Raw genomic sequence first — 19,231 nt, 5'->3', positions numbered from 1 at the left:
GCCGAGCATTCTCTCCAGCGCACACTGAGTTCTTTCAAGCTTTCCGTCATCATACAGGTACCCATGAGAAATTGTGGGAGGCGAAAAACATTCTGCAGCATCGACAAGCTCCAGCACCGATTGTCGAGCTGAGAAAAGAGAGGTTTGAAAATTGTGCTCTCTGGTTCAACGGTTCAAAATCACAAAACAAATATTCGAATCAAGACAGGTCAAGAAGGTGCAGATGTTGACTGCTGCTGTTGTGGACCTGCTGGTGATGACTGACTGGGAGCACCAGCCTCGACCTGAGCTTTCCTCGCTGATAACCCCTGGGCGTCTGTTGGTCGACTGTTGCCCATGAGGTAAGCACGCTGGATCATACGGCCTAAAACATCATCGGTTCTCAAATCCGAGACGGAGGATTCATCATCATCGGAGTCAAACTTGAATCTGTCGTCGTCAGAAGGATCTCGTCTCGGTCGAGGGAGTTTTCGATCTATCATGATTCGACCGCCTCTACCTAGTCTTCTTCGGAAAGATGGTATCTGTGTACCATGATCGTCACTGGGAGGTGTTGCATACCGGATCGGTGTTGGTGGGCGAGGCGTGTCTTTCATTATTACATCTGGACCATCTTGTTGTGGATGGGATTCTTCATCTGAAATACTGGCTGGCGGCGTTGGAAGATATACACTAGCTGCCAATGCTTCTCGGAAATGGTCATCTGGCTCTGGATGTTCGGGTTCGAGTTCAGGAGTGAGTGGTGCCATGGTTTTATCGACGAACCCCTCATTCCATCGGATATGCTTGTCAACATTCGTCTGGATTTCCTTCTCCATGTCACGTTCCTTGGCAGCGATTACATCCTCAAGAGTACGCAATTCTGGGCCACTACCCGGAACCATGGGCATTCGAAGTTGGTGAGCAAGAGCAGCTTGGTTGGGAGTCATGCCAGTTGGAAGTTTCTGCTTCTATACCCACAGGTTAGTCTGATGTTTAAAGGTATGGATTTCATTGATGTGGTTACCTTTTGATTGATGAGCAGATCTTCGTCTCCCTTCATGCCCAACTTTCTCTTTGTTTCTCTGAATGCTAGGCGCTGCTCAAAGACCAGGCGATCCATCTCGAGGGTTTCTTTCCTCAAGAATTCTCTCCGTTTGATCATAAGCAGAAGATTCCGCGCGGTTTCGAGTTCCAGCCGAAGCTTCCGCAGCTTATCAGCACTCTGAGCGTCTCTATTTCTGGTCTTCCGAATTTGACGAAGTTCTCGTCGTCGAAAGCAAACATATGGATCTGAGTCATCTGTTTCTTGACCAGTCTCAAACTTGAGTCGAGGAGCCAGCCCGCGGTTTCCTGTGACGGTCCGCCGGGATTTCCAATGTTCATACAGGAACTTGGAAAGATTTCTCACGTGCGGAGGAATGATATTGTCAAACTGTTCTTGCAGTTCTTCTAAAGGTAAGACGGGAGGACTATCGACAGCAGCAAAAGGCTGTTTTGTCTGAGCGGTTTCTTCGAAGAAGTTCATGACTTCTTCAAATTGATCTTCCGTACAAGGAGCTTGCTCTGCAGGTAACGTCTTGTTGAGCAATTTCAAGGCAAGTTCATCCTCCTCATCCATGCAATACGCCACTCCAGCACAATCTTCGACTGTGGCTGAGAAGCGGATGTATGTTGCGGGCTGTTGAAAGCCTTTGGGGTAGAGGACGTCATATTGAACATCATTTGCAATGGTAGGTGGAGTTGGGATGTATGCATCTTTGATTTTGGAATCAGCTTTTGCTACTTCTGACGCTTTGATGGCTTGTTGGAGATGGTATTCCTGATGAAGAGTCAGCGACACGATGCCAAGACCGGGTGACTAAGCCAAAAGAAGAGGACAGATGCGATCAAAGGAGCAGTGAGGTCCCCGGGGGTAAAAACTTACGGCTTCCTCGGCCTTTTCAACACCAGTTTCTATTTGAGCTCTCTGAGAATCATAGTCGATCAATGATTCAACTTGATCCTCACGAAAAATCTGGACATTCTGTTTGGCGTTGAGTTTCTTGGGGCGGGTGTGCCTGCCTGTCGCGCGCGACATGGAGGCTATAGGGAGGCCAAATGCATGAGAGAAGAGGCAGAGTGGGCGAGGGGGGAGGGTGGCCGGCCACCTAACCCAAAACTCTTGGGGATCCCTTCGGTCACAGCAGAGACGTGAGAGGGAAAAACCACTCCAAAACCCTCTCAAAAGTAGTTCAGTAGAAGTTCACTTGGATAATTTACAAAATGTATGTCAAATTGTAGCGCTTGATCCACTGAGATGAATGCAAGCCTCAAAGTGATGGATTTGTGTGGTGGTGGTGATGTTTTCGATTGTGGAAAGAAATTTTCGCCCTTGGGTTTGGGAACTTGCGGGCAGGCAAATTCGGAGGTGGTGGTTAGAGAGTGGTAGGGAGGGTGCTTGAAATTTTTCGGAGACGGGCAAATTGTTGGTGTTGGGTGTGGAAAGGTCAGGGAGTAAGTGAGCGAGTAGTGAGTGGGTGGGGAGAAGAAGGGGAAGGGGGGTCGAGCTTGCTTGCTTTGCTTTGTCCTTGTGGTGTGGGTGGGCAAAGCTGGTTGTTGTTGTTTGGGTGGCTTGGGAGGAACAAAGGGTTGCATAGGTGGGAAGAATCATCGTGCGGAGAGGGAAATTGGCCCTTTTCGCGTGCAATCACTTGTGGTGCAGGCCGTACTCGCAAGGGTTTAGGCTCCAGGCAGGCCCAGTGCTGCTGCGTCGCTTCACGCCTTGGTGGTGACGTGCGATAGTGATGCACCGGGCTGGTGAGTCTGTGACTGGGTGGCCCCCAAGTGAGGCCGGTTGCACAGCCACGACTCTGACTGGTACACTGGACGCATTATTCATTGGTTGCTTGAAAGGAAGCGTCACGTGCTAACCCGGCACCCGGATTAGACTTTATCCGTCACCGAACACTACATAAATCTTAAACAGATAGGGGTCCCGATATCTACCAACTTGTGCCACCCCCTGCCACCCCCTTCCCCCCATCATTCCCTTCCCTCCGTCTATGCAATATGTAAGATATATCTAATACTACTAGATACACTATCTCGCTGAGTCTCACTAGGTATGTCTGTGCCTCCTACTGAGTACTCATCTATGCCTCCTCCTCATCCGTGGTTCCTACTTACTAAGTGGCCACTTAATCCTAGACGCTTCTGAACGGAAAGCCAGTGATATTTTACATTAACAGTAGAGGTCTGTAGAGGGTTCGAACCCTCGCGCCCTCGTGTCGAGGGCGCGAATTTCTATATTCTCCTAGGTGATGTCATCATCAGTATTGGTGTGGTTCAATTTGACTTCGGCCGTCCCACGAAGAGGCCATCAGGTTTGAGATGGAGGACGCTGGAGCGTGGGACACCTTCTGTGGTCTCCAAGCGCGTGTGCGATTATGCCGACAGCCATAAGAATGACACGAAGTGGTTGAAGTATGCTGGGGTTTAGCCTGCTCGAGGATGAGCCCGAATGTATTGTAATTATTCGAAAGTTACAGGCCTTTCCAATTGGGGCTTCATCTTTATATACATAACGCTTCTATTTAATCTCTTCTCGGTGGCCGACCTTTGGCCTATAGGTGTAACTAATTATCGTGTCGCAACCCGATTATGCCTATAGCAAAGTTAGAGCATTGACTGGATTCTTGCACATCCTGATCTGAGACGAAGTTCTCGATAAAACGCGGGTGTCCATGTTGACGCAATCAAAGCGTGCTATGCATTCTTGTCTGTTGGGAAGTATTTGAGCAGTATGTTACGGTATTATCTAATGCTTGCGAGTCCTTTGTACTGTTCAGATGTTCTCCTAAAAGCACTAGACTAGCTTTTGTAGATCTATGCATTATCTTTGCCGCTTGTGAATATCAATGAATCTTCCCAAGCCGTCTGAGCTTGTCTGTAATGTATGAGTATAGGATCGGTTGGGCCATCAGACAAGGCAATACGGACTTCACATATCCTGTCAAGCTGCGGAGACGTTGGCAAAGAGAGGTCGTCAATCTCAGGAGAGCTGGAAAGAGAGAAGTCATCACCAGGGCCCAAATCGTTGTAAAAGCCACCTTCTTCGATCTCCATGACCCTGCGCGCGACGCATGAAGCTATTTTCGAATCCCACATACCTTCTCGGTATGAAGTTGTTTCTATTAGTCTGATGGCTTGGAGCCTGATGCGGTGGACACGGCACTTAAGAGCAGTGTAGTAGAGTGGAGCTATCCACCCAATGTCGACGATGGACCTTGACATGTAGATGCGTGGCCACGGGAGAGGCCCTGCCGGATGTTCGGAACGGCCTGCTTTCCACATAACTATGGCTTTGCTAAGAATGGAGATGAATCCTTGTGTATGAGAGTCGAAGACAGATTCGTCGTCTAAACGCAGGCAAGTGTCCGCCATGATGGCTGCCATATTGGAGTATATGAATAGCAGGCCATATGCTAGACCTCTTGAGTCTTGGTCCTGCATGGAATGTCTGGACGCTTCAAGGGTATCAAAGCACCTGGAGGTATCTATCTGAATCTTTGTCAGATACGATACCAGGGAAGATGATTCTTCCACAAGGGCAGGGCGAGAAACCTGTTGACGGCGCGCCAACTCGGTAAGATGGAATATACTGCCGAATATCTTCTCAATTTGCGTCCACGCCTGGTTGATGTTTCGGAAAATCGAAGGTGATGACGAATGCTCGGATATTTGCAGAACTTGACATGGATGCTGATGACTATTTCTGAATAGCTTTGACTGGAGATCTAAACGGCAAAAGGCCCTGACGATAGCATCATCGATAGAGCCGGGAACAACCTCGAAGAGCAGAGTTCCATTGCTTTTGGTGATAGGTATTTCCAACTCCCTGAGGAGTTTTAACCCATTCTCGAGATGGGTTTGACCAGTCGCTAAGTGGCCACAGAGGAGCTCTAAGCACACAAAAACGAAGCACGTCATAAGAGCCGTACGTGCCGATGCCTTATCTTTGATCGCGAAAGGCGGTTGCAGGTGATGAATGGCCTTGGTATAATGCTGAAGTGTAAACCGTTCCTGTTTGTCAGGAGTGTCACGTACCCGTCTTCCGTAGTTGCTCTGGTAAACCTCTCTCCTGTGGACAGAGCTCAGAGATAGGACAGCGTGCAGTACGGCAGGCTCGCTTAAGCATGCGGAGTAGAGTAGAGGGTCCCATAAAGTAAGGATGGAGGCGCCGGGTATCTTCTTAGATGTACGATATTTGAACCACTCAAGATTCTCCCACTCTTCTGTGCTTTTAGTAGATGGGAAGACACGTATGCGTTGCAGATAATTTAATCTGCCAATAGAACCCCGGGCCAATTGTGGATTAATGTAGCAGTTCACTTCGCTGCCTAACACCCCGTAGCCATCACAAACCCGACCGGTCGAAACGCACCGGCGGCAAGCTGGACGAGTTTCATCACATTTGATCTTTCGAATCCTGCCATAATTGTTAGCCTCTCTCTCGCTGCTCAATGCTACTGTTAACAACCCCAGGAGACTTACTTGCAAGTTCGGCAACCGGTCTTCACCTGTACCCGGCGCACGCCACCAGGAACATTAGGCTTATACGCCTGACCAGCTCCGCCCATCAGATAAAAGTCATAACGTGGCTACTTATGCATCTTGTTAACCATCGTCCTCAGGCTGACCTTCCAGGAAGTTTGACAACTCAAGAGATTTCCGATGGAGCCGGGCGGTATCAACGCTTCTATCGGTCGCTCCAGAAAACCACCAAATGATTGGCTGAACGTTTTTTGTGGGACCCGGTACCAAGGTACCAGAGTCTAACCCTCCCATTGGCCTGATCGGGGTTTCGACGTGATGATTGGTTAGACCAACAAGCTAAAGGCTGGCCATCCACGTAGAAGGTATTGAATGGAACGACACACTCACAGGGCCCGAATACATCATATATTTGATCTTCGCTCTCTCCTGAACCCATGGACTTAACGGAAGCAGCTTCGTCCACTAATGCCGGGCACTATCTGCTCTATAAAACGATAAATACCTTCCTTTCCTTCCCGTACGTAGCCGGAATTTGTACTCTAATCAGATCAAGAGTTGCTCTTTCATTCCCTATCAGCCCTAACTTACTTCGCTAAAGAGATACAATGACTACGAAACCCGTCCCACTGCACGAGCTGGGGAAAGATGGCCCCAGCATTCCGCCAATGGGCTTCGGGCTGATGACGATTGCTGGCGCTCATGGCGATCGCCCCAGCGACGAAGAGCAATTTACCATCCTGAACCGGGCCCTTGAGCTGGGAGACACATTCTGGGATACTGCTGAGTACGTCTCCGAACAAGTTGCCCTGGGCAGGAGATACTCATCAATCGCAGCATTTACGGAGACAATCTAGAAGTCTTGGCCAAGTGGTTCCAGCGCACTGGGAAGCGAGACAACATCTTCCTTGCATCAAAATTTGGAATCATCATGGGGGAGAATCTCCAGTTGAAGGGAATTAACAGCTCCGCTGAGTACTGCAAGAAGGCCTGCGAAGAGAGTCTCAAGCGGCTTGGCATCGCTTGCATTGACCTATGTAAGTCCGCGATATGAGCTTCTTAAAATATGACATCGGTAAATTTATCGTTGGTCCTCGATAATAAACAATCAGTCTATGTCCACCATATCAACTCGGAAACGCCTATCGAGGAAACGATGCGAGCAATGGCGGATCTGAAAGCGTAAGCTCTCACCGGCTTTTCTTTTCTTTTGTTGACAACGTGTTTAATATTGTAATATCTAACGCATCCTAGAGAAGGAAAAATCAAACATATTGGCTTGTGTGGGCTAAGCTCGAGTACCCTCCGTCGTGCTTGCAAAATCGTACCCGTCGCTGCGGTGCAAATTGAGTACTCGGCTTTCGTGCTTGATATCGAAGCGGAACGCGGCACCAACCTTCTTCAGACTTGCCGAGAGCTTGGGGTTGCTGTCGTCTGCTTCGGGCCCATTGGTCGAGGCCTGCTCACAGGAACAGTGACGGACGGAGAGTCAGTTTCTGGGACAGGCGATATCCGCACCAAGTGGGTTCCTCGCTTCCAAGGAGACAACCTAAAGAAGAATCTCAAGGTCGTCAATCAGTTCAAGGCTCTAGCGGATAAGAAGGGATGTACTTCGTCCCAGCTGGCTCTTGCATGGGTTCTCAAGCAGGGAGATGACATCTTTCCAATTCCAGGAACCAAGAAGATTAAATATTTAGAGGCCAATTGGGCAGCGCTTGATGTACATCTCAGTGACGCGGAAGAGGCCGAGGTTCGAAAGATGGTTGCGGGCTCGGAGCTAGCCGGCTTTGAAACCCATCCCTCTACGTATGTAGATACAAAGGAATTAGCTTGAGCAGACCCAAAATTGACGCCTAGGGTCACAACGACCACTTCAGCTGATATTCCACTTGCGTGCCAACCTCGCTCGACATCAGTCAGCCACCGGTCACGGCACGTATCTACTTTGAGCCTGCAGCGTGATACCAGTCAGGCCAGCGTGTTGGAACTCTAAAATTTTAGCGTTGCTTGCGATCTTCAGCACCATACTGGCCGGGTCTACCACTAACCACCTTCTCTTTCGTACCGCAGTCGCTAATCGGCTCACCCAGGAGAAGACAGGGTTTTGGAGAGAGACGGTCTGTATTTCAGTTTGCAAAGTATCGATGGGGTGGAGATCCTTGGTCTTCTACGGTTACAGACTGCGTGAAAATATCGCTATAGGAGAAAGGATTGGATAAGATCTTATCACGGCTTTCACTCTGTTCGAATATATGGCTAGACAATCCTCAAATATGCCTTTGCAATCATAGAGAGGCCAAGTTCGACGATTTGATCTTCCGAAAATCCCTTGAAGAGGGGCCCTGCCTTCAGCTGTACTTCCATGTCATGTGAACATTTCTCCTTCAAAAACTAGTTGACTGTGACAACGGCAGCAGTTGTATCGAATTTTTGTCCTGATGATAGCTCCTCATCTTTTGCATCAAACATTCGTATCAGGTTCCACAGCAGCAAACAGCAATATTTCGCGGGTTCTTTTCTCAAAGTCCGGATCTTTTGCAATATCACCCCTGGGTTGACTCTTTGGGAATAGATTTCTAACTGGTACCATACCACACTGTCCATCGATCTGATAAGAGCATCGAAACTATCGATTTGTTGTTGCTGTCTTCCTGTCAGATTGAGGGTAGATCATCCGGAGCTCAGACTTACATCGACAAGCCCCCAGAAATTGAAACCTTTGACAGTATTTTACAAAGCTGGTGGACTATCTATGGTCAGGTTGCTCTTCACGAAGCTGAGAGGAAATACTTACTTTGAGGACAGCATTGTATCCCCGTCCCTAGCATTCCGGGCAAGTTTCACTTGTTATTGAAGGCCTTTGTAATGTGCTTGAATGCATATGATCAAGGATGCCAAGGTCGAAAGACGAGGCTGTGCAAGTAAGGGGTCGTAGAGTCATTTTTCTCAGAGAGACTGCACTCAAGAAGACAGACGATTAGACACACAGAGTTGAGACCGAGTATTCTACGCCGATGAGACTGTATGCTTACAGATTAGGCAAAGGATTTATGTGTTGAACGTGTCTATTAGGAGTTGTGCAACTTTAGTACGCTCATATACTATTGAGTTATTCTTCTTTCTTGTTCTATCGCCTGCGTTCTACACTTTCTATCCTAATCTACGTTTTCTCCTACTTTCCAACCCACTTCCGACCTGACTACATTAGCATTGCCCATATCGGCAGAGTCAGAGTCAAGATTTAGCATAGTTGAAGGCACCGCCTACTTTCGGCGTTTGATTGCTCGACCCCGCAGACATCCGAGTTGAATTCTTGATTTGCACGAGTTGAGATTGTTCAGCGCTGGTGACATTGCGTGTGCTTTGCAGAGAGCCACCAAGAGCAAAAGAGCAGACGAAAATATTTCTTAAATCGCTCATACCTCACGTCAGAGATATCGCTCGAGACTTAATTTAACAGAGTTGTAAGACATCAGACGTACGGTAGTTGCGGTAGAATTTCTCTACATCGGCCTTGGTTGTCACGTTCATGGCATCTCTTCTACAATCTTCGGTGAGCTCGAGACTTTGATGGTCAAGTTCGAACAACTCTCGAGAACTGGGCTTCACAGAGTCAGTTTCATACGGATATATCACATTTCGGAGTTTTGACTCACTTTGTATGTAATGATGAGAAACTGAACATCTGTTTTGTCTGGATTTTGTGATGCTGTCGCCTGCTCTTGCACATATGAGGCTTCGGCTGATCGGCCAGGCCTCCATTCCCAGGGCTACTCGGGAAGCAGAAACTTACAGACTGAACTCACAACATAAAAGCTTACTTTTGCAACTTGTTCTACGGGTTCAGACGCCTTTTGCTCCCCGTTCTTGTCGTCTGCTTTTTCCCTCTCCTGGCTTTTCCTCAGGTTCTTCGTAGATAGAGGCATTTCTACATAGTTTGAATACTGGGACGCAAACATGTTAACATGCTGTTACACGAAGGCTTAATGCATATCGAATCTCTCTTCTTTGCCTTCCTCATCGCGGTTTTGGTGTGAAAATCAAACAAATGCCCTCACAGAGCGCGATTCCTATCACTCTCCTTTATATCCGGTGGATACGTGTAGTCATTATCACTTATGATGGCGCCATGATTGTCATTGATGATGGCAAGTTCTTCGTCGTCAAACTTTGGAAGCTTGCACAGTTCCAGCTGACCTTTTCCAATTCCTTCCATGAGCTTGGCTAATGCCTCATTTTTAACAGGCAGAGGCAAAGGCAGCTCAGGGCTGGAGTCTCTGCCCCCAACATTGATGCTAGAACTCGCAATGATTGGTCTAGGCGCACTGTGATCTGCTTCTTCTTCTTCTGCTTCTTCTTCTTTCTTTCTTTTATCCGGCTAGATTCTTAATTCCGTCAGCCCTGGGTATTCTTTCATTCCTCGGCTTTGCATTGCGTGCAAACAGACTTCTCGTGCACTTGGAACGCATCAGAAAGAACACGATCTGCGTCCAGGTAAGCGTAACTCATCCGTCAAAGGCATGCAATATGCGGGTGAGAGACCGTCAGAGATGAGATTTTTTCCGTCTACTCCAAAGAAAAGCCTATTCGAGCTCGCAAAGGACGGAAACATCGTTCTTGCAGGACCATTGACGACAACATGGAAGGACAGATTAGCCATTATGGCTGGATGAAAGGAGTATTCCTAATGAAGACTTTGCGAAGGAAGATGGTAGGGACGAAACTGGACTTCTTTCCTTCGAAGAGGATGTTGAGCGCTAAACTTACCAAGCGTCATTTCTAAAACAATCTGTTGAAGGGATTCTCGGAGGCTCGGGGTCTCAGACTCGCGGGTCAGCCTCCCCATGAACAGCCCAGCTACAAGCTGACATGTCTTCCGCTCAAATCCTGCAGCGATATAGCCTTGTTCCAAAGCACTCGATACCCTGGACAGTTCCAGGCTAAGCTGGAAGTTGCTCAAAAGTAAACTGCTGCATCAGTAGCAATGATCGGCTGGACGCCCCTTCAAAGGGACTTTTGGTAGCTTCAATGAGGGGTCCACTGTGATCATGGAACATTCAAACACAGGTTCGAGTCCACTATCGTCTTGTAACTTTCGATCGATTAAGCATCAAATTCACACTATTTCTCTCCCTCGGGCTGGAGAGGTCTGAGAGCCGTAACAGAGCATCTGTGGCTTGCTAATAATGTAGACCGAGACCTGAGTTGGGGTGTGGGTCTCCAAAGTTAGAGATTGCTTGCAAGTCGAACTAAGTTTATAAAATCGGAAGCCGCTTTACAGTATACATGGCCTCCTGAAGGCCATAACGCGATACTAATGCAAAGCCCACATATTATAGTTTTCGGTTCCAATGGCTCATTTGGACAGCAGGACCAACACAACACGTACGTCTGGGTCGGTAGTTCTCGAGAACCGTTTTGTATCGCTTCCATTAGTCACGGGCTCTCTCATCAGCATGCCACAGGTGACAGGAGTAGACCGCCACAGGCTAACTGGGAAGGGGATGTTCTTGTCCCACATTAGCGCGACTATCATAACCAGTAGTAACTTGTGCGAGCGGTGTTTGAGCCAGAATCTTTGTTTCGGCGAATACAGGATGGAAGCTCAACTGAGTTGCCTTGGCGATCTATTAAGGTGGGGTCTGCATCCATACGCAATCGGCGGGCAAGGCTCTCCCAATCGTATTGTTACGGAGAGCGCTTTGCTCTTTGTTTTGTAATTTTTCAGGTACAAGTAGAGAGTAAAGTAGAACACAGCGAACTAGGGTGGAGTATATTTGTCTTGATGCAGTGCTTGGCAACCCCTGACTTGCCGGACCCGTTTTGGCTCACTCGTAATCAGATCGAACAAATGTTAACTTCGGATTTGTGGGGCATCTTCAGTGTGATTTGTGGCTGATCACGTGCCTCATACTGTGGCTGAAGCGACTCGGTCACTGGTGAAAAAGCACTGTTTGAGGATTGCTTGTCTGCCAGAGGTACTTCTCAGACTGCGGCTGCGAGCGCAGCCCTGAATCTCGCTATTCGCAACTGCCCCCAATTGTAATACCTTCAGCTGAAAGTCTTCACATCAAACAACGTCCTGGCCTCGACGGTCATAACTCACATTCATTTTTGCACTTGAGTATTGCGAGTCTCTTGACACTCCTAATACCTCTGCGAAATTCCTACATTCCCCGCCGACTGATCGACCGCCCCTCCTTTCTCTACATCATGGCAACGCCCGCCTACGGCGCTCAGGCGTCGACCGTCGCAGAACCCAACAATGCTGCTCTCTATGAGTCAAGGAGACGACAAACTATTAGCGGGTCCCAAGTCGTTGACAACATTGTCTCTTTCTCCAATTGTGTGTCCTTGCGCTTCCCTCTACTCTTTCTGTGACCGCCCAAGAAGCGGAACATGAATCCACCTCGCTTCAGGGTGCCAATTGAAGCACGTGCTGACCAAGTCGCGACGTAGTCGATCGAGAGGAAGTGGACAGACTGCGAAAAAGATTCATGAAGTTGGACAAGGTACGGAACAAATCAGACGAGGCTTCGGAAGTGCAACATCCTGGTTAACGAGGCTGGGGATAGGACAACAGCGGCACAATTGAAAGGGAAGAGTTTTTGTCATTACCACAGGTCTCGTCAAACCCTTTGGCCACGAGGTATGTTCTCTCGGTCTCGAGAGAGACTCACTTTCTTTTCCAGAATGCCTGCTTAAATTGGCATGCAACAGAATGATCGCCATCTTTGACGAGGATGGTGGCGGTGACGTCGACTTCCAGGAATTCGTCCTCGGCCTCTCCGCTTTCAGTTCGAAGGGAAACAAGGAAGAAAAGCTCAAGTTCGCCTTCAAGGTCTACGATATCGATCGTGACGGCTACATCTCGAATGGCGAGCTATTCATTGTGCTCAAGATGATGGTGGGCAGCAACCTAAAGGACCAGCAGCTGCAGCAGATTGTGGACAAGACCATCATGGAGGCCGACAAGGACGGCGATGGCAAGATCAGCTTTGAAGAGTTCACGCAGATGGTGGAAAATACAGACGTCAGCATGAGTCTGACTTTAGGTAAGTCCTTCTGAAACTAGAAGAATGATCTTGAGGTTGACATGTTCCCATAGACCAGTTCTAAGTGCAAGCGATTATTTGCTACTATTAGCATGGCAGCATAGTTCCCACCCGATCTATATGATCGACTAGAAGACTCTGTCAATGTTTCATGACTACTACACGGATCCATGAAGAGAATATGAAGAGCCCATTCAGTTGATGATGACGCTTCAAACCCCCTGGTCATTGGGCCGCTTTTTTTGTCTTCATATCTGATTTCCTTTCCAGTGAATTCGATCGATTTTGGTCTACGGATGTGGATATTTAAAGCCAATCCAAGTGCAATGGCTTCAAGTCCCATGAGCCCAGGAACACGCAACCGCTTGAATCAAGTTCTCATTTGGCTGCATCACAATAGCTTCTTGACACTATGCCAATCATTGAACCTCATCCCATCAGTGAAAATTGACGAAAATTGACGAGGCACGAGATACAATGAATGGTCTTGGGCGTCCTATTGTCCACTTACCACCTGAGTTTCCTTGAGACGTTTCATCTGCAGCTTTCTTGCCATGTCAGTTTTCGCGAGGCTTAGAATAACAGTCCAGGCGCTTTGCAGCCGTATGCAGTACTTCGACTACTCGACAGGAAGTTATGTACACCCTCGGCAGCAGTGACACCTCTGATAATGGCATGTCAGCTTCAACTGCACTACTGCTCCGTAAAATGTCTTTAGCCTGATACTCGGGCCGGAGGTCTCCCAGCCGAATTGTCCTGCCGTCCAAAAGAACGCGATATGAATTCCCGTAAACCTCTTCGGTTTCCGATACTCCGTACTAACTACATAGCTTCTGAACAGATCTTCAGTAGCCCGAAGACAGCATGGCTAGTGCATTGCACTCCAAAAGTGCCTCAAACTGATGGATTACATACTATGTAGTGCCCCAGGATCTGCAACGAAGGTTTAGACTAGACCCTACTGGGCGGCCCCGGACTTTTCTGCCTTTAGGCGACAGTCCGGCTGGGCTCCGAGTCGTCAACAACGCATCGCTAAGCTCGCAACCGCCGCAAAGTCGTCCGGCAGCACCGGTTGAAGAGGTTTGCCACGCTAAGCTCGCCTCCCCAGTATTCGCCTGAGAAATCTTACAGCTCTGGAATCCTAGGACGAATTGTGATCTAACTACCTACGATATCTACTTTTCGTTTTGTGTTTACGATGAGACACTAGATATAGAGAGCAAAGACGGAAAGGGAAGCTCTTCTTTCCATTGTGATTGGGGGAAGAGCTGCTATGTCGTTACGCATTTTTCGCTGATTGTTGTCATGGCTTGTCAACTCCTCTCCGCAACGATGATGCTCCTTTCCCCGCAACATGACGACTGGCCTCCACGAGAGAGCCTAACAATTTGTTCAAGGCCCCGCCCGGCTCGTGTTGGAGCGGAGACGTCGATGTCCTAGCTTGGTCTGGGAGGTTTGATATCCCTTTCGGAGAAACCGGGGGAGAGAGGGGAGGTTGCACGGCGTGGACTGGACATAAATATCATGAGGTTATCCCGGGCCGAGTGAATGAATTCAAGTTGCTCACGCGAAAATTCGATTGACTATAGTACATAGATAGTACTTTCAGCTACAGTATCTCATCTTGAAGAGTAAACAGCAAAGGAAAGCCAACCAATACGGTCAAGATGCCCAATACCAAAACCGTCCATGTTCCCCATCTGGGAGGAATTGATGCAGCATACCAAATGCCGCATCCTTACGACTCATCCAAACCCACCTTGATACTGGTCAATAGCTTCACCACCTCATCTGAGCTTTACCGTCAACAATACGCCAACAAGGAGCTGACGGATAAGATGAACCTCATCGCTATTGAGCTTCTCGGCCATGGCCAGACAAGGTCCAAGTCGGAGAATTTCACCTATTGGGATACCGCCATTATGAACCTCCAGGTCATGGAGGCCCTTGGAATCCCTAAGGCATTCGTCCTGGGCACTTCTCAAGGCGGCTGGATCACGGTGCGGATGGCCCTGCTAGCACCAGAAAAGGTATGTGAAACTTCTAATCACCAAGCCCTAGGATCTTGTGCTCCTATTTTGACCTAGCTCTGACGATGCTAACCCACTCCCGATCCCAGATCCAAGGCATCATCCCACTGGGTACATCTCTGGACTACGAATCCGAGAGAACGCGAAAACTTGGGTGCTGGGACGGCGTCGCGGCGTGCACAGGACCAATCGACAAGTGGACCAGCAACGACGCAACACCTGATTTCCAGCCAGACCAGGAATACTGCGACTTCCTCATCGACATCGGCTTTGGCAAGAACTGTCACCAAGACGTCCGAGATATGTGGCGCAAGATCATTCCCTCCAACTACCAGGGCGATGACGGCAGACGCCGCGCTCGCATGGCCGCAATCAACCTGCGTGAGCGAGACGGTCTGCACGGCCGTCTGTTCGACGTCAGGTGTCCTGTCATGTGGCTCCATGTAAGTACTATGTATTGTCTATGTACTAACTTACTATACTATGCATTTCTCTTGTCTTCTTAACCCACTTTCGCCCTGAAACATTGGATCAAGACTGACCTTGAATTTTCGCTGCAATCCTTAGGGGACGGACGATGTGGTTTACACCGTTGCGAATGCAGAACAGGAGATCAAGATGTTCACGAATAGCCCGTCCGCAGAGCTTGTTGTTGTGAATGGTGGAGCGCATTTCTTGTCCGCGTCCCATCCGAAGGAAGTCGACGGTGCTTTGATTTCGTTCGTGGGCAAATACGCTGCTTAGGAATATACATAGTACATAATATCCAAGTTGATCCGGGCTCCACGAGATGGTGAGGAAAGCAAGGGTGTTAGAATACTAAGTAATCAGCAGCAGAGCGTTGGCGATGGAAGGCAGGCTAGCTCAAGTTTGCTATGTATCAACTTCAAGCTGTCTACATTACATTGTACTTCAGCCTCGTATGTATTGGATACTTCAATGCACGAAAGCAATGACATGTTGAAATACTGCAGCCTTCAGCAGCACCTCAAATTCCCTAAGCCTAGCCTAGTAGGGTTTCGCCTAGCCTGTGTTGGTAGAGTATGCTCTGCTCGTTCCCCGACTCTGAGACTTGCCTTGATATACTAAAGTGTTCTCTACCCGACGTACTCAAGAGGAGTCTGTTTCGAACTACTACATGGCTGTTGATTATTCGCCCATACATCTTCCATCTCACGTCCGTCCCGTACTCGACACCATACCACCATCGACGACCAACTTCTGTCCCGTGATATATCCCGCTGCTGAGCTGCTGCAGAGAAACACCACTGCATTTGCGACGTCGCGGCTACTCCCCATCTTACCGGAAGGGACCTGCGCATGTCTGGTCCTCACAAATCCATCGTAGTCACCGTCAGCATATTTACTCGCGATCGTGTGCACCAGTGGAGTAAACATGAGGCCCGGCAGCACAGCGTTCAATCGCACGCCTTTGTCCGCGTATATGACAGCGGTATGCTTGGTGAACTGCTTGACGGCCGCCTTGGTAGCAGCATACGCGACCTGCGGCTTGCCGATGTATCTAACGGCAGCGATGCTAGCGATGTTGACGACGGCGCCTGAGCCTTGCGTCTCCATGATGGGCAGCACGGAGTGGCAGGTCAGATACACGGATTTGAGGTTGACTGCGACCTGGGCATCGAACGTCCCCTCGTCCATGTCGGCCGGCCCGCCTTTCTCGCTCTTGCCCACGTTGTTGACTAGGATGTCGATCCGTCCGCCGTGCCGTTGGAGGCAGGATTGAACTAGGTTTTGCACTGCTGACGAGGATGTCACGTCTGCGGACACCACGTCGACGACTGCATTTGGCACTTCGGCCTCGATGCGTGCCTTCGTCCGCTCCGCTGCGGAGAGATTGACGTCGCATCCGAAAACCCTGGCTCCATTGCGTGCCAGTGTCAATGCAATCGCGGCTCCGTTGCCCCAGTTGTCCACGATGTCCACTGGCCCATCTTGCCCGATCCCCGTCACGAGTGCGACCTTGTCGCGCAGGTCAGGGTATGATGGACTCGCTCCTGCGGTGGACGAGGTCGTGGACATTTTGTACCTTGATAATGTCACCGAGCTCAAACATTGAAGCCGCCCCCATGATGTGTTGAAGGCCAAGATTATCTCCACACGGTTCGGTGATGTCAACTCTAGGACGACTCGGTTGGAGCGGCATCCTTCTCCACGTTTTTGTTAACCTCGGGGAGTATGGCCGGTGTGGAGATCGAGATTTTATCCCCATATGCCCCAGTGACAATACCACTCCCTGATGAACCGAACAAATACATGGTAATGTAGAGCTTCATTGCATCTACAAATAAGCGAAACGGCCTCGCATTTCTCTGGGCTGTTTGCGCAATGGTTGAAATGTGAGAAAACCCGTTACCTCAATTAGCACGCAAGGCTGAAGAGCAGGAGAGCTTGGCAGGATGCATTGACCACAAATCCACGATGCGGTTATCAAGGCGGATACACAGTACTGGTATGACACATTGACAGATTATGCCTAACCCCATGGCCGTCTATCACAGACTAGCTTTCGTTGCCTCTGCCTCGTGAATGCGATATCTACCCACAACCTCACAGCCTTGCCCACCCTATTCGATCAAGCACATCTTGTGCAGCGTCCCTTTTTGTAGCATCGCAGCTGAAAGTAGCCACAGCTTCCAAGGGGAACACAAATTGCAGACAAGCACCGGGGTTGAGGCCCTCTGGGTTTTCCTCGAGAGTCCGGGCTGCATTCTGAAGTATGGAAGTCGAACGTCGGTCTTGCTCGTTCAGGAAAGATATTTTCTCGACTGGAGACCAAGCGTCGTATTGTGACAGGATCAAATGCGCTATAATAACCATTGCGGAATCGAGCATCGTTTCAATGTCAAAATTGCAGAAGTCTCCGCCGCCATTGTCGGACCATTGCGTTTTGCGTCTGTTTGATTCTGGGAGTCGTGGCTTAGCCGCATCGGAGTCCCTGGAAAGTGCTAGACTTTCGTCACACTCTTTGAAATATCGGCGGTCATATTGATTAAACCGTTCAATGAGATTGACCAATCTCGACTTCTCCGCCAGCGAAGTGGTCCCATGGCCAGTGACACCGCTCGATTCCATGAAGCGGTTGCTTGTAGCGGAGAGATAGGTTGGCAGAGCAAGCAAGATGTCGAGAATTTCGCCCTCGGAACCCGTGCCGTCTTGCGCCTGAATAGCTTCATACCAATCGACGGAGGCCAACGGACTTGGTATCCGGAATTTGATAGAGTGGCGAACCTGCATACAGAACGCAATCAGCTGACACGAACATTGATCTTCTGGCGCTGGGAGAAGAAGAGCCGGATTCTCTGGAGTCATGGTGCATGATCAGAATCTGAATTACTCACATTCAGAACTCTCAAGCTCTGCAGCAGGAGTTTCGAGATAGCCGTCCGGCAGTTCATTGGTCTTCGGAGCTCCATCAGTCGGCAAGCACCACTGAAGTGTTTCATCCAACTCGCCACTGCCGTCGGTTGGATGAGTTCAAAGTACAATAGCATCATGGAAGTACAGATCTCTTGATCCGTAGGGATTAGATCCTGGTCCACAGTTCCCGCTTTCGGAGAATAACGCGCCGACAGCCATGCCCTCTGGCGCGAGAGCGCCACCATGTACCATCGATCAGCCTCCCTCTCAATAGCTGGATCATGTGCGCAGTATGCGTAGTACGCCAAAGTAGTAGCACGTATCGAAGGCCGAACCAAATCGCAGTTGGAAAGAAAAGCGGGGAGATACTGCATCCATGACTGATGCTTGCCGTCGCCTAGGAGTGGATGTGCGAATGAGGAAATAAAGTTAGACATGAACATTTGTTCGAATGCAAGTGCTTGCGATGGCTCATATTGGGATAGCGAGTTGTGTCGAGTCGCTGTCAATTTGCCAGATCTAGGTCCTAGGTCTGAATGAGGTGGTTTGGGCTGTGGTAACATTCGTAATATGAAGATGCCAGACGAGGGGCCAGGACAGCTCTTGCCGATGCGATGGCATTGTCTGCATCTGGGCACCTCTTCACCACACTTCCACCATCGTATGGTTAGCCTGGGCTTGAAGAAATTCGTTTATGCCTCGGTGAAAGCAAAATTTTCGAGTTCGTGACACCTACCTTTACCCTACGACGCCGACATGTCTCACAACCTCGACTCCTGGCGGCTGATCGAACCATGGCTATGGCGAGGAATTTAAATGCGAGACCTTGGGATCTATGAACATGTATCTAGAGCAAAGGATCTGTAGATGCGTGTTGTTTGTGCGACGTCAGCTGCTGGTCACATGATGGTAAGCCTGGTGTAACGAACGAACAACAGGTAGCAGTTTGTCGTGTTGGCCAGTGATTCAGAACTCGTGTTCGTACACAGTGTCACAGATCCGATAGAGCTTTCGAATCGGATGTTGCTTAACTTGCTTACCACCCAATATCACATTGCGCCGGCAGGCAGGTGCCGGCACTTCTCCGGATCGGTTAAATTTTGCGACTTGCATTAGCGTGGGATCAGTCTTTTGTGGGGCACAAGGCTGTGTCTGCCCTCTTGTTGGAGTCGCTTTATGTTGGGGCTGAGAACAAACACGGTCAAACACTTGCAGGATCTGGAGAGGGTTAGCAGGATTGGAAACTCGTATAGA

At 49.2% G+C, this 19,231-nt stretch overlaps 7 protein-coding genes across 7 annotated transcripts; 3 read left to right on the top strand and 4 right to left on the bottom strand.

Annotated features, from left to right (window-relative positions):
• Window positions 1-209: 209 nt before the first annotated feature.
• Window positions 210-2,059, bottom strand: A1O9_06141 (enhancer-polycomb-like protein; the record flags this gene model as incomplete). The annotated part of the gene is made up of 3 exons (XM_013405351.1): window positions 210-950; window positions 1,007-1,801; window positions 1,907-2,059. The coding sequence occupies 3 exons, from the start codon at window positions 2,057-2,059 to the stop codon at window positions 210-212; spliced, it is 1,689 nt and encodes a 562-aa protein (XP_013260805.1).
• A 1,787-nt stretch (window positions 2,060-3,846) lies between these two features.
• A1O9_06140 (uncharacterized protein) lies at window positions 3,847-4,416 on the bottom strand (the record flags this gene model as incomplete). Its single annotated transcript, XM_013405350.1, has 1 exon — window positions 3,847-4,416. The coding sequence occupies one exon, from the start codon at window positions 4,414-4,416 to the stop codon at window positions 3,847-3,849; it is 570 nt and encodes a 189-aa protein (XP_013260804.1).
• Window positions 4,417-6,122: 1,706 nt separating this feature from the next.
• On the top strand, window positions 6,123-7,348 carry A1O9_06139 (alcohol dehydrogenase; the record flags this gene model as incomplete). Its single annotated transcript, XM_013405349.1, has 4 exons — window positions 6,123-6,301; window positions 6,352-6,551; window positions 6,627-6,696; window positions 6,769-7,348. The coding sequence occupies 4 exons, from the start codon at window positions 6,123-6,125 to the stop codon at window positions 7,346-7,348; spliced, it is 1,029 nt and encodes a 342-aa protein (XP_013260803.1).
• Window positions 7,349-12,235: 4,887 nt separating this feature from the next.
• Window positions 12,236-12,583, top strand: A1O9_06138 (protein phosphatase 3, regulatory subunit; the record flags this gene model as incomplete). Its single annotated transcript, XM_013405348.1, has 1 exon — window positions 12,236-12,583. One exon carries the CDS (start codon window positions 12,236-12,238, stop codon window positions 12,581-12,583), a length of 348 nt encoding a protein of 115 aa, XP_013260802.1.
• A 1,653-nt stretch (window positions 12,584-14,236) lies between these two features.
• A1O9_06137 (microsomal epoxide hydrolase) lies at window positions 14,237-15,343 on the top strand (the record flags this gene model as incomplete). Its single annotated transcript, XM_013405347.1, has 3 exons — window positions 14,237-14,599; window positions 14,689-15,042; window positions 15,167-15,343. 3 exons carry the CDS (start codon window positions 14,237-14,239, stop codon window positions 15,341-15,343), a joined length of 894 nt encoding a protein of 297 aa, XP_013260801.1.
• Window positions 15,344-15,772: 429 nt separating this feature from the next.
• On the bottom strand, window positions 15,773-16,639 carry A1O9_06136 (uncharacterized protein; the record flags this gene model as incomplete). The annotated part of the gene is made up of 1 exon (XM_013405346.1): window positions 15,773-16,639. The coding sequence occupies one exon, from the start codon at window positions 16,637-16,639 to the stop codon at window positions 15,773-15,775; it is 867 nt and encodes a 288-aa protein (XP_013260800.1).
• Window positions 16,640-17,167: 528 nt separating this feature from the next.
• Window positions 17,168-18,540, bottom strand: A1O9_06135 (uncharacterized protein; the record flags this gene model as incomplete). The annotated part of the gene is made up of 2 exons (XM_013405345.1): window positions 17,168-17,848; window positions 17,959-18,540. 2 exons carry the CDS (start codon window positions 18,538-18,540, stop codon window positions 17,168-17,170), a joined length of 1,263 nt encoding a protein of 420 aa, XP_013260799.1.
• Between the last annotated feature and the right edge of the window lie 691 nt (window positions 18,541-19,231).

Source organism: Exophiala aquamarina, assembly GCF_000709125.1.
Source record: "Exophiala aquamarina CBS 119918 chromosome Unknown aczIA-supercont1.4, whole genome shotgun sequence".
Lineage (NCBI taxonomy): Eukaryota > Fungi > Ascomycota > Eurotiomycetes > Chaetothyriales > Herpotrichiellaceae > Exophiala > Exophiala aquamarina.
This window is presented reverse-complemented; position numbering and strand designations above follow the sequence as displayed.